This window comes from Hylobates moloch, unplaced genomic scaffold, assembly GCF_009828535.3.
Source record: "Hylobates moloch isolate HMO894 unplaced genomic scaffold, HMol_V3 SCAFFOLD_21, whole genome shotgun sequence".
Classification (NCBI taxonomy): Eukaryota; Metazoa; Chordata; class Mammalia; order Primates; family Hylobatidae; genus Hylobates; species Hylobates moloch.
This window is the reverse complement of record NW_026652296.1, coordinates 22,407,303-22,421,629: the sequence shown is the minus strand read 5'-3', so window position 1 is coordinate 22,421,629 and position 14,327 is coordinate 22,407,303. Positions and strand designations below refer to the sequence as shown.

Below are 14,327 nucleotides of genomic sequence, written 5' to 3'. Positions count from 1 at the left end.
TAGTTGTTCCCTCTGCCTGGTACTCCCTTCCCTCCCAATGCCCACCTCTACCCCGCTGGCTTCTTATAGTACCACGTGGGTCTCCGCTCAGCTGTCACTCCCAGAGCAGCCTTCCCTACCACCCCAGCAAGAGTGGGTCCCACTCTGAAATTCCTCCTGGATTGTGCCTCCTTCAGTCCTTCCACATTGGTGATTTGCTTGTTTGTTTACAGTTATTTGTTTGTTTCAAAACACATTCAATGTGAAAAAGAAACTTTAGAAACTGCAGAGGACCCTTGTCTTTGCAGAAACAGAGGAAGATACACACACAGAGAGAGAGAGAGAGAGAGACAGAAACAAATGTACACATATATAGATACAAAAACAAATACACACAAAACCCACAATATAGAAACAGGAAAAAATGCACACATATGTACTCACATATAGACAACAAAATACACACAGACATATATTTTGCTTGTGTCATATTATATATTCTGCTTTATAACTTTAAAAACTCGACACGTATCATAGGAACATCTTTGCCATCCATGAAATGTCCTCTTGCAGCCCTTTACTAGCTGCTTGGATTTTCAGCGGACAGCTTGTGATAAGGTACGAGGACAGTGCCCCCTCCTGGGACACTTGGGCTCTTCATTTTTTTTCCACAAATGTAACCAAAGCTGCAGTGATCATCCTTGCAGTAGTGTCTCTGTCCATCCTTGAGTATTTCCTAAAAGTGGAATTGCTAGACCAAATGGCATTCTAAGAAAAAAAAATAAATACCCTCATATATCTAAGTGATACAACAGAGTAAAAGATTAAAACAATAAGTAATTATCCTCAGTGAATAAGAAAGTTCTTGTTTATCTCCTGGGCTCCTGCACAGAGTTGATCACTGACAACCGTGGAGTGTGTTAACCTCCCAGGTCCCTGGTTCTAAGCACTCACATAAATGCATAAGAAAATCCATCTAGATTTTGCTGATGATCTACATGAATGGATACACACTGTTCTTCCACTTGCTTTTCTCACTTAACAATATGTATTAAAGATAATTCCTAGTCAGTACATACGTCCATCTTTATTATTATTATTTGAGACGGAGTTTTGTCGTGTTACCCAGGCTGGAGTGCAGTGGCGCGACCTCCACTCACTGCAACCTCTGCCTCCCAGGTTCAGGCAATTCTCCTGCTTCAGCGTCCGGTAGCTGGGATTACAGGCTCCAGCCACCACGCCTGGCTAATTTTTTGTATTTTTAGTAGAGATAGGGTTTCACCGTGTTGGCCAGGCTAGTCTCAAATTCCTGACCTCAGGTGATCCACCTGCCTTGGCCTCCCAAAGTGCTGGGATTACAGGCGTGAGCACCACCCTCAGCTGATACTGTTATTAAGAGTTGCATGTATCCCATAATATGGAGTACATGCAACTTTAAGTAATTTTAAGTAATAATTTTAAGTAATAAATTTTAAGTAATAAAATAATTCTAAGGTACAGAGAATGCTACACAGTTCCAAGTACCCAACACACAGATTTAAGAAATCTTACCATTTTGTCATATTTGCTTCTGATTTTTAAAAAAATAAAAACATTGTAGAAATAACTGAGGCCCCGTTGGGTGCCTCTCCCCCCACCCCAGAACCATGCTGATGATGTTGGTGTGTGTCCTTCTTGCCTGTGTTTTTATACTTTTTATGGGCCTTTAAATTTTACATAAGTGGTATCCTACCATATGTATCCATCTATAATTTGGTTTTTTAAGCTCAACATTTATTTGCTAAATAAATGATCTGCTTTTGCAACATATTGCCAAATTGCTTTTCAGAAACATAAAGAACAACCCTAACAGCTTATGAATGCTCTCACCAAACACTGGGTAGCATCAGTTTAAAGCACACACAACACTCAAAACAATTTACCTCTTTTCCCATTTTGCTAACTTTACAGACGAAACAAACAGGATTTCACTGTTCTTTTCATAGGGTTTCTGTGCTTACTAGCAAGGTTGAGGTTGAGACAATGGAGTGGTTAGGAGAACCTTCACTGGACATTGGAGGCCTGGGTTCAATTTCTGGCTCTGCCACTTACCAGCTGTGTGACCCTGGGCAAGTCACTTCACCTCCCTGTGCCTCAGTGTCCTCTCCTATACGATGAGCATAATTATACCTGCCTTCCGAGGACTGGCATGAAAGGCACTTAGAAAGTAATGCCCAGGAGGCATTTGATGCTACTGTTAGTTTCTGGTCATTGCTTTTTCCTTTGCGAGTGTACAATTGGTGTCTTCAGCCCATTTTTTCCTGGATGGAGATGTTGACTTATAATTCCTGAAGAATATCTGAGCTCACTCTGTTGCCTCTACCCCCCAGGGGGAGTTTTACAGTCAGAACCACCACAATCCACCTCCCTTTGCTCCACCAGTGATGGAGTTTCCTGCTGCCCATGACCGCATGGTATACCTGGGCCTCTCAGACTACTTCTTCAATACAGCCGGGCTTGTATACCAAGAGGCTGGGGTCTTGCAGATGACCCTTAGAGACGACATGGTAAGGCCGGGCTGTGGGTGGGTGTGGGAAGAGCACTGGACCCAGAGTCCTGCAGACCTTCCAGACAAATCTGGAAAAAGCTTTTCTCACATTGGGGGAGGTTAAGGTGTTGACTCTAGAGTCAGCTAGAGCTGAGTTCCAATATCAGCCCCACCCCTCTCCAGCTGGGTGACCCAGGTCAATTACTCTACCTCTCAGAACTTGTTTTGTCATCTGTAAAACACCAATAACTGGTTTTCTCCAAAGGGTGTCATGAGGATTCAATGAGATAGTAATGCCTGATTAAATGAGATATTAGTCTATGAGAGGACCAAACACAGAGCTTTGAATGTAGGAAGTAATGAATAAGAAACATAAGGGCTACATTGATGAGTACTTGTCAGATTCTGTCATCCAGTCCTAGCATCACGCTAAGGCAGAGGCAGACTTGCTGGAAATGGGGCATCCTATGAGATTGGTTTGAGGGCAGATTGGGCTTTCTCAGGAGCAAAAAACAAGCAGGCGGTCACTGACCAGCTCCTGACCATTCTGGGCCAACTGCTGCAGAAGGTGTGGTTTGGCTTCCAGGCTGGTTGCTGCAGAATTTGTGGGTCAGTGCTCTGTCGTCACATAGGGGCTGGCCACCGTCTGTGTGTGCAGTCAGCCTCTCACCCCCATACAGAACTCACCCCCTCCGCTCCGTCTATAACAGCATCCTCCGAGATCCTTTCCTCATCTCTTGCTACAGATTCCAAAGGAGTCCAAATTTCGACTGACAACCAAGTTCTTTGGAAACTTCCTACCTGAGGTATGGAAGACCTTGCTTTCCTTTAGTGAGCCTGGGGGTTCTGGGAGGACAGGGCTTTGCTGACTGGATGATGAGAGCCCTCCACCCAACAAACACACACAAGATCCAGAAACAACCCAGCATGAAAGGGTGGAAATAGCTTCATCCCCAGAACAGAGAAAGGCTCCAAGTGCCCAGTTGATCAGGTGTGGGAGTAGATGCTGGCAGGAGGTTGAGGGAGGTCTTTTATGCAACAAATTTTTATTGAATGCCCACCATGTGCCTGGGGCCCTGTGCTGGGAACTCAACAAAATAGGCCACCTCCCTACCCTCCTGGAGCTCCCCAGACCAGTGGAGAGAGAAAAATATCATCCAGATACCCAAAACAATAACAAAAATAATGTGGACTGTTACCAGTGAAACCAACAGGTGGATGAGGTTACTTTAGACAAGGTGGTCAAGGAAGGCCTCTGTCTTTATCTGCTCAGGCTACCATAACAAAATGCCACAGCAGGTGGCATAAATCACAGAATTTATTCCTCATAGCTCTCGAGACTGGAAGTTCAAGGTTAAGGTGTCAGCAGATTTGGTTTCTAGTGAGGGCTCTCTTCCTGGCTTGTAGACTGCCTCCTTGCTGTGTCCTCACAGGGCCTTTTCTCAATGTGTCCATGGTGGCGGATGGGAGAGAGCTCTCTGGTGTCTTTTCTTATAAGGACGCTAATCCTATCAGATCAGGGCCCGACTGTTATGAACTCACTTAACCTCAGTTACTTCGTTAGAGGCCCTTCTCCAAATGCAGCCACACTGGGAATTAGGGTTTCAACATATGAATTTAGGGAGACACATTCTGTTCATAGCAGCGTCTCTGGTGGTGAAACCCCAGAATTTTCTATACAGAGAAGCTCTGGTTGGGGGAAGAGGTGTGGCTGGTAGGGGTATCCGGGAGTGTTGTCTTGAAGCTTCATTTGCATAACAATCACATTGTTTTTACTCAGACTGTGGATTTACCTGGGGGAAGATCAGAGACTAAGAGAGAGGGGAAGAAGCTCACCAAGGCCCTCCTTGGTTCCCCCTTGAAGCCACTACTGCTCTCTGAGAAAGTAACATCTGCAGAGACCTGAAGGAAGGGAAAGAGCCGAGAGAGAAGAATGCGAGGAAAAGTATCTAACAAGGGGGAACAGAGAGTGCAAAGGATTTTAGATGGCAAGAGAGTTTGTTGAGTTTGAGGCACAGAAAGAGTTCCATGTGGCTGGAGATGGAAGACAAGAGGCAGAGGCAAATGTGGTGAGGTTGGCAGGGTGCCAGCTGGCAGACCGTGCAATCTTTGGATTTATTCTAAAAGCAATGGGAAGACATTGAAGGTATTTAAGCAGGGACAGGCCAAGGTAGGATTCAGAAACATTTTAACAGAAACTTCTCCTTTCATTGGTTGTCTCCACTGGGGGCTGCAGGTGGCCAAGAGGTTTCCCAACATGAAGATACAGATCCATGTCTCAGCTTCCACCCCGCCACACCTGTCTGTGCAGCCCACTGGCCTTACCTTCTATCCAGCCGTGGACGTCCAGGCCTTTGCCGTCCTCCCCAACTCCTCCCTGGCTTCCCTCTTCCTGATTGGCATGGTAAGCAGTTCCTGGCTGTAGACAGATGAGGAGTCCCAGACAGTCCCAAGAGCACTGTCTTTGGAGTCAGGAGACCATGTGAATCCTGTCTGGATTCAAACCTGGACTGTGTCACTCCGGAGCCTGAGGCTTGAGTCACTGTACTCAACAGTGCCGGCTCCTGAAGGTATTCATTCACCTAGCCATTCACTAGTGCATTTGTTTACTTATTCATTCAATTATTCATTCAGTCAATTTCTCATTCATTCAATTATTCATTCCATGTTGGCTTGAAATATGTGTACTGTTCCCATTCATTCACTTGTATTTTTAGTCATTCAATTATGCATTTGTGTATTTGTTCATTCATTCAATTATTAATTCACTCGGTTATTTATTAGATTGTTGACTTGAAATATGTTATACTTTTTCTGATTCCCACATGCATTCATTTATTCAATTATTCATTTACTTATATCTTTGTTCAATTGATCATTCATTTCCATATGTGTTCATTTATTCGTCCATCATTTATTCATTCATGCATATCTTTGTTATTCTTTCATTCACATGTTTTTGAATCCTTCATTGGCCTCAGTTTTCAGTCCATTGTTGATTTATGCATTCATCCCTTTGATCACTTCATCACTCCGCAAAGATTTGGTGGCACCCATATGGCCACTGAGGGTGTGGTTCAGACACTCTCCGCACCAGGAAGCACTTAGAGGCCTTAGGCAGGTCTACTGGGTCTACCAAGCTGAGACCTGTTATTTCCACTTTGCAGACAGAATAGGTCCTGAGGGGTCATCCAAGGCCACACAGACTGCACAGAACAGCTGAGATGGGAACCCGGGACTTCCTCCTCATATTTTTTGAATGAATTAATGAATGAGGGGTTGCGAGAATGGGGCTGGCCTGTCTTATGCAGCCCCTCTGAGAGTGGCCCAAGAACTCTGAAATGGTCCTGGAAGTAGAGAGAGAAAATGGAAATTGACTGACAGTGTAGGACTCAACAGCCACAAAGCCAAGGGAAGTCTCCCCACTCCTCTGGCTCTGCAGGCCTGACCCCACGGTGTATGCTGTCCTGCTGAGCCATTGTGAAGCTGATCCTTCTTGGTTTGGAGGCCTTGCAGCCAGGCGCCTGGGTTGGGGCACTTCACCCTGGGTTGTTGTTTTGGCAGCACACAACTGGTTCCATGGAGGTCAGCACCAAGTCCGACAGGCTTGTTGGAGAGGTCAAGCTGAATAGGTAAGTGGGCCTGTGAGAGGAGGAGGGGGCTGCCCCTCTGTCCTTGGTGTCTGTGGGATGGCAGTGGCCCTGTGATGTACAGAAGCACTGCATTGTTGTTTTCATGTTGGCGTATCACATTAAAACCTCAAAGAGTGTGCAATGGCCACAGTATCCCCATTTTGCAGACCATGAAACTGATGCTCAGAGAAAAAGCGACTTGCTCGAGGTCACACATTGTAGGTGACCAACCATCTCAGCTTACCCATAAATGTCCCAGTTCTAGCAGTGACAGCTCTGTGTTCTGGGACACAGCCAGTCCTCATGGCTGGGAGGCGTCAGCTGATGATTCCCACTGAACCACAACAGCATCCAGCCGCTCCATGTCCCTGGCTTTCCTTGACACCAGGAAATCCCACTTCAACTTCTTCTCACCCCATCCTTGGGACTTTCACCAACATCCTCTGCTGGGAGACTCTAGAATCCACATGGCCCTGATTTGAGTCCCAGCAGGGGAGTTTGTGGTTAGGAGTGTGGCCCCGACGTGAGGCTGCCTGCGTTAGAAGTGTGGTTCACCTTGGCAAGCACCAAAACGCTGCCAACTTCAGTTCTCCGGCTGTCAAGCCCAGTAAGGCCAGGTGCGATGGCTCATGCCTGTAATCTCAGCACTGTAGGAGGCTGAGGTGGGTGGATTACCTGAGGTCAGGAGTTTGAGACCAGTCTGGCCAACATGGTGAAACCCTGTCTCTACTAAAAATAAAAAATCAGCTGGGCATGGTCAGGCGCCTGTAATCCCAGCTACTGGAGAGGTTGAGGCAGGAGAATGGCTTGAACCTGGGAGGTGGAGGTTGCAGTGAGCCAAGATCGCCCCATTGCACTCCAGCCTGGGAGACAGAGTGAGACTCTGTCTCAAAAAAATAAAAAATAAGCCCAGTGATTACTTTGCCAAGAGCATCATTGTGAGCTGAAATGAGGTATTAATATGTGTTGAAGTGTTTAGAACACTTCCAGGAATAGAATAAACACTCAGTATGCAAGAGGGAAAGAGAAACAGAAATGCAGAAAGAGAGAAATACAGGGCCAGGCACGGTGGCTCACGCCTCTCTCCCAGCACTTTGGGAGGCCATGGTGGGAGGATCGCCTGAGCCCAAGATTTCAAGACTAGCCAGGGCAACATAGTGAGACCTCGTCTCTATAAAAAAAAAAAAAAAAAAAAAAATTATTTTAATTAGCCAGGCATGGTGGTGCATGCCTGGGGTCCCAGCTACTCGAGAAGCGGAGGTGGGAGGATCACTTGAGCCTGGCAGGTCAAGGCTGCAGTGAGCTGTGTTCGAGACACTGTACTCCAGTCTGGGCAACAGAGCAAGACCCTGTCTCAAAATAAATAAATAAATAAATAAATAGATTTTTAAAAGTAAAAGAAATACAGAAAGGGAGTTTGAGACATAGAGAAAGAGATGGAGATACAGAGAGTGACACTCAGAGAAGGAGACAGACACAAAGGAAGGAAGGGAGGGGAGAGATGAAGAAAAGGAAAGGTGGAGACAGAGGGCGGGAGCGGGGGGCAGAGAGAAGGAAACACCGTACGCAAGCAGATGTGATGGCCCCCCACAGTGAGACCTGGCACCCACCTCTTCAGCACATTTGTGCTGTTTTCATGCAGCCTTGACCCACATCCCTGCCCAGTCCTGCCTTCTCCCTGGCACCGAGCCGTCCTTCACCTTGAGACGGGCCCCAGAGGTTTACGTGCTGCTCATTTCTCCTGGCATCATGTTGACAAACATTACTGCTTCAGAAATGCATAGATTTAATTTCTCTTAAACACCCATAGGCCTCTCAAGTAAAGGAGCTAGAGAGGATACAGCTGGGTGTGGGCTGAGCACAGGCTTCCTGGAATATGCAGGGGATGGGGATAGGGTGTGAGAATCCATGGAGCAGAAATCCTGAGGCTACTGACTCTTGAGGAGCAAGGGCAAGTTTTCAAGCTTTGTACAGTGTTGGAGACAACCAAGGCTTTGCCTTCAAGGAGCCCTGTTTGAAACCCCGCTTTATTTTATTTATTTATTTATTTTAGACAGAGTTTTGCTCCGTCACCCAGGCTGGTGTGCAGTGGCATGACCTCAGCTCACTGCAACCCCCACCTCCTGGATTCAAGCAATTCTCCTGCCTCAGCCTCCCGAGTAGCTGGGACTACAGGCACGCACCACCACACCTGGCTAATTTTTGTATTTTTAGTAGAGACATTGTTTCCCATGTTGGCCAGGCTGGTCTCGAACTCCTGACTTCAAGTGATCTGCCCGCCTCAGCCTCCCAAAAGTGCTGGGATTACAGGCATGATTCACCATGCCTGGCCAAAACTCTGCTTTATTACAGCCTGGGCAACATAGTGAGACCCTGTCTCTACAAACAAAAATTTTAAAAATCAGCTGGGCATGGTGGCACACACCTGTAATCCCAGCTACTTGGGAGGCTGAGGTGGGAGGATCACCTGAGCCCAGGGAGGTCGAGGCTGCAGTGAACTGTGATTTTGCTGTGTAGTGCAGCTGTGAGTATACTCTAGCCTGAGCAACAGAGTGAGACCCCATCTCAAAGAAGAAAAAAAAAAAAAAGAAACCCTGCTTTGCTAACTGTTAGCTGTGTGACCTTGGACCATTGCTTGACCTCTGAGTGTCAGTTTCCTTATCTGTAAAAATGAGTGTAATGGCCCTTGCCTCTTGTAATGTTACTGGGATATAGTGGGATAAAGCACCCAACACAGCTAATGAATGGTTGGGGTTCAATAAACAGCCATATGTTCCCCCCTTCCTCTGAGATCACTGTTAAAAATGTCATAAAGGCCATAAAGGGAAAATAGTATATTGGCTCAAGTAACTGAAAAATCCAAGGTTTTCAGGTAAGAAAAGACCCAGGTGTTCAAATGATGTCCTTAGGAATCTGTCTCCCGGATTCCTTGGGAATCTGTCTCCATCTCTTGGCTGTACTATCCTCTGTGCTGGCTTCATTGCCCAGCAGGCTGTCACCAAGTGGTGGCAAAATAGTCACCAGGAGCTTCCTTATTTTCCCAGAGAAAAGAGAATACCTCATTCTCAATATTCCCAGCAGAAGTCCTGGGACTGACTTTCACTGGGCCAGCATAGGTCAGAGGTACATCTTTGCAGCAATGACTGTGGCAGGAGAGGTGGACTATGCCCTTTGGCCAGCATGACCCAGAGCTCAGTATGGGGGTCATCGGCACTAACAATGCAGGGAATGTGTGAATTCTCCAAGGGCAACATCGGGGGGCTGTGACCCGTGGAAGGAGAGTGGATACTGGGTGGGAAAACCGGGCAGTACCCGCCAGAGTGGGTCTCTCCTCTCTAGAAACTGGGTTCTCATGCTAGTCAGGCAATTGGTAATCTCAGTCCCCTCCTCCCCCTCTCGCAGGCTGCTCCTGGAACTGAAGCACTCCGATATTGGCCCCTTCCCGGTGAGTCTGAGGCCCTTGGTGGCTTCTTCCTCCTCCTGACCTGTCAGGTGGGAGGGGGACAAGTCACAGGCTCGAGGCATTATTTAAGAGGCTACTGGCTCATTTGCATTTAATTTGGCTGTGAATTAATGGTTTGAGGAGCTTGGCGGGCAGAGGGGTCTGAGCCAGAATCCCGGCTCCATGCCTACTAACTGCGAGGCCTTGGGCAAGTCACTTCCCTTTTCTTGAACTCCAGACCTTCCCCACCTGAGTGAGTGTAGTATGGTTTAAATGGGATTAAACATGCACGATCTGGTAGAAAAAATCTGCTCAACAAATGTTTGTTGGATGAACAAATGAATTATTTTATTGAGCACCTATTATGTGCCAAGTACTCTTCCAAGTGTTGGGTAGGCTGATGCACAAGATGGGGAAGTGATGCCTTCTCAGAGCCTTACATGGCAATGGGAAGACAGCACAACAAGAAATGAAAGGCCAGGCATGGTGGCTCACATCCATAATCCCAGCACTTTGGGAGGCCGAAGCAGGAGGATTGCTTGAGGCTAGGACTTCAAGACCAGTCTGGGCAACATAGCAAGACCTCGTCTCTTATAAAAAATAAAAATTAGGCGGGTGTGGTGGCATGCACCTGTAGTCCCAGACACCCGGGAGTCTGAGGCGGCAGGGTAGCTTCAGCCCGGGAGTTCCAGGTTACACGAGCTAAGATCGTGCTACACTGCACTCCAGCCTGAGTGACAGAGTGAGATCTTGTCTTTAAAAAAAAAAAAAGATGATTTCAGTCACAATTAAAGCTATAAAAACCAAAGCGGGGATGGGCGGAAAGTGATGAGGGAGAATGAAGAGTCAGAAGATGTGATCAGGGAGGGCCTCTCCGAGGAGGTGATGTTTGGACTGAAGGAGGAGAAGGAGCCAGCAGAGGAAACAGCAGGGGCAAAGACCCTGTGGTGGGGACAAGCTTGGTGCGTTTGGGGAATGAAGGGAGCCTGTGTGTCTGGAGTAGAGCGAGTACGGGGCATCGGAAGAGATGTGGCCAGAGGGGCAGGCATGGGCTGGCTCATCCAGGGCCTTCCGGGCTGGGCTAGAGGAGGGGAGATTGTTATGTTGCACAGACAGTGAGAAGCCGGTGCGCTATTTCCTGCAGGGAGTGCTGTGAGTGGATTTATACCTTTGTAAAAGCTTTCCCTGGCTGGGGTGGGGGGATGGATTACAGACAAGGGGGGTCAGTGGGGAGGCTGGTGTGTTTGTCCACGTGAGATGCTGGGGGTTGGGACTCAGCCAGGAAGAAGAGAAAGATGGTGGATTGGAGACATATTTTGGAAGTAGATTTAGACAGAACGTAGTGAGAGATGTGAGTCTCTTTTATAAGGTGCATTTACATATTTAACGAATATATGTTGCACACCTTCTTTTGCACCCAGCACCATACTAGGCACAGTGAGGTATAACATGTGGTCAATGCCTGGCAGATTTAGACACAGCACAGAAGCCTCCCTCATGGCCGTGTCGTGAGGCAAAGGATTGTCCAGGTGACTTCTAGGGCTTTGGGTGGAGCAGTTGGATGAATGGCAGAGCTATGTACCGACATGGAGAAAGGGCTGGTAGGAGAGGGAGGAGCAGGGAGAAACCCAGCTCAAGTAGGTGATTCCCCTGCCCAGGAATCACTGCTCATTATTAAGTAGATTTGCCCCTGCTGCCCTCACGAGGGGCGTTGATGACGAGTTGCCCCTGTTAGTAGTAAGTAGTCGCCCATGCTGTTCAACACCAGCCACACAGAGTGCCTGCCCTGTGTCTAACGTCAGAAGCTGCAGTCTGCTGATCCTGTCCAGAGTCTTGCTACATTGACCTGAATCTCCTGGTGGGCTCTGGTTGAATCCCAGTTTCTGCTGCTCTGGAGAACATTTCCTTAGATTCCTGAGATACCCCCAAGTTCCCCACCAAGTGTGTGCCTTGTAAGCCCCCCAATCCCAAAGTCATGCCGTCCCAGTGCCTTCTTCAAATCTGATAAAAATCCAGCCAGCCATTTCTACCAAATGAGATTCCTAATGAAAGGACCAAATGCGACCTCATCGTATTTTCATGGACTTACTTGTTCCAAGGCTTTCTTGGTGGCTTGACTAAGTCCATAACTAATTTCTGCTTCTGTAGAAACTAGAAATTTTAAGTTCCCAGGATTCATAGGAAGGAGGGTACTGCATTTGGTGAGGCCAGGGAATAACAGGCCAGGAAAAGAGACTCGATTGTTCCAGAAACAAAAATGTATATATTTACAAATTTTAAATGTCAAGACTACAGGCAAGCATCTTGAGGGTTTTACACTATTTTTAATTTTGTTTATTATTGCCAAAGAAAAATATATGCACTATAAGGCAATCAGAACCTACAGATTTGCAAAAGAAAGAAAATAAAAACCATGCGTATTTTCACCACTTAGTTAATAATTTGGAGTATATATTTCCTGACCTTTTGCTATGCCTATTTAATTAAAAAATGGAATGATGTGATTTCTATAGCCTGGTTCTCCTCCCTCAAAAACATATCATGGTTATGTCTGTGTTGTTACTTACAGTTCTACAATATCATTCATAACAGTTGCATAATATTTCCTTCTATTAAAGTATTACCATTTTCCACCAAGTGATTCCCCTATTGTTGGACATGGAGGTTGCTTTTAATTTATTGTTCTGGATAAATTTGTTGCTTTGGTCAACATTCTTGCATCCACATTTTTTCCTACACCCTACATTATTTCCTTAGGATAAATTCCTTAGAGGCATGTTTGCTAGCCCAAAAGGCACACAGGGGTCTTGCTATGTTGCCCAGTCTGGTCTTGAACTCCTCCTGGTCTCAAGTGATCATCTCGCCTCAGCCTCCCAAAGCACTGGTGTTACAGTCATGAACCACCGAGCCCAACCAGGCACACACAGGCTTTTGATGAACATTGCGTCAAATAGCCCTCAAAGAGGTTGATTCGATTTGCCCTCTTACTGCAGTGTCTGAGAGGATGCATTTTTTAAGCCAAGCTTTTCCCATTTAAACACTCTCTGATGACCTTCCTCATCATTGTCGTGAGCTGTAAGGCCTTGCATGTTACAATTGAGAATATGCTTTACATCTGGAACCACTGGAGCAAAAGAAAGTACTTCCATGGCCTTGACTGGGCTGCCAAGTGTTCACATATCACTTGTGTCCATCTCTCGGCAGTTTTCCCAACTGTACGGTTGCTGAGCAGTGCTAGGGGAAAGGAGGGTGACAGAGATGGGGTGATGAGGACTGCCAGTCCCGCAGGGTTCTGGCGATGCAGGGCCATCCTCCCATCCTCCCTCTCATTTCCAGGTTGAATTGCTGCAGGATATCATGAACTACATGGTACCCATTCTTGTGCTGCCCAGGGTTAATGGTAAGGAACTTTGAAGAAACCATTCATTTTCAGTCATGGGGGAAGAGGGTGGGGTTGATTACCTACAGCCACCTAATACCTGGCCCCAGGTATGAGGTCTGGGCAGTGGTGATGTCAAGTGAACTTCAAATGGCATCCGACCCAGAAACGGATGGAACAAAAAGGGAACTCACATGGGTTGACTTACTACACATGGGTTGATTCATTATTGCATGAGTTTGTCCTTACAAAACCCCCATGAGATGAAGGATTATTAACATCTCCAACTTTTACGGGAGGAAGCGGAAGAACAGAATGGTTTAGCGGCTTAGGTCACAGAGCAGGCAAGAGGTGGGGCATGGGTTTGATCCTAGCAGGAAAAACAAATCCTATGGTCTTTTTCCAACTCTGGAAGAAGGATGAGGGGATTCCCTGATAACCCCTCCCAGAGCTTAGATCACCACGCTGGTAAGAGCTTCAGGCAGGCCAGCCCCTGACCTTCGAGAGCGAGAGGCAAAAGTACAAATAGAGGCCCATATAACCTGTGACTAGGATATTTAGAACTTACCAATTAATCCAACAAATTATCATATGGAATATGATACATCAGTCCTGGGATCTGTCCTCCTACCTTGACAAATGTAGCTTTGTAATGACCTGGGAGGCCACATTCTAATTTAGAGTTCTCCAAAGTTCCATGTCAGAATGTGGCAGTATGTGGGGCACTTGCCCTGGCCACTGTCCACCTCTGGCTTTATCCTAAATGTTGAGGGGTTTCATGCCCACATGCATAAATACCCCTATTACACACCATGCTCTATTCACACCATTGCAAGCAGCGGATTTTTGGTTTAGGGTATACCAGCGGTGCTGCACCCTCAGGAGGGTCATCATGGGGATGGAGTCCACGCAGGTGCTAGAAGTGGACTTGGGGTTGATGGACAACAGGTGGGAGGTACGGACTCCAGGGCAGCCTTCCTTTCAGGCATGTATGCCCATGCCAGTCCCTACTTAGGGCCAGGCATGCCGGTTCAGGGAGGCTGTCTACCCAGGCTCTCTGGCCCTCCCTCCTCCCCTGCCCTTCTCTTTCTTTGCTCCTGGTCCTCACCATTGGTCTCTGTCACAGAGAAACTGCAGAAAGGCTTCCCTCTCCCGATGCCGGCCAGAGTCCAGCTCTACAACATGGTGCTTCAGCCTCACCAGGTGAGTCCCGGAGTCTTTTCCACAAATCTCCCCTAATGAGAGTGACCAATAGCAGCCTATGGCTGCAATGCTTCCTGCATGCCAAGCCCTGTGTCAAGCGCCTTCTACCCTTACAACAACCCTGGGATGTGGATGCTGTTAAAAAACAGAGAAGAAAGACCAACT

General features: G+C 47.1%; 1 protein-coding gene across 1 annotated transcript in view; it reads left to right on the top strand.

The window, feature by feature from the left end:
- BPI (bactericidal permeability increasing protein) overlaps positions 1-14,327 on the top strand; it is a 35,481-nt gene that overhangs the window by 19,498 nt on the left and 1,656 nt on the right. The window contains exons 7-14 of the mRNA XM_058432860.1: positions 564-655; positions 2,349-2,525; positions 3,253-3,312; positions 4,743-4,910; positions 6,071-6,138; positions 9,541-9,583; positions 12,917-12,980; positions 14,086-14,162. Coding sequence (XP_058288843.1) covers positions 564-655; positions 2,349-2,525; positions 3,253-3,312; positions 4,743-4,910; positions 6,071-6,138; positions 9,541-9,583; positions 12,917-12,980; positions 14,086-14,162 — 749 coding nt within the window. The remainder of the gene's footprint in view (positions 1-563; positions 656-2,348; positions 2,526-3,252; positions 3,313-4,742; positions 4,911-6,070; positions 6,139-9,540; positions 9,584-12,916; positions 12,981-14,085; positions 14,163-14,327) is intronic.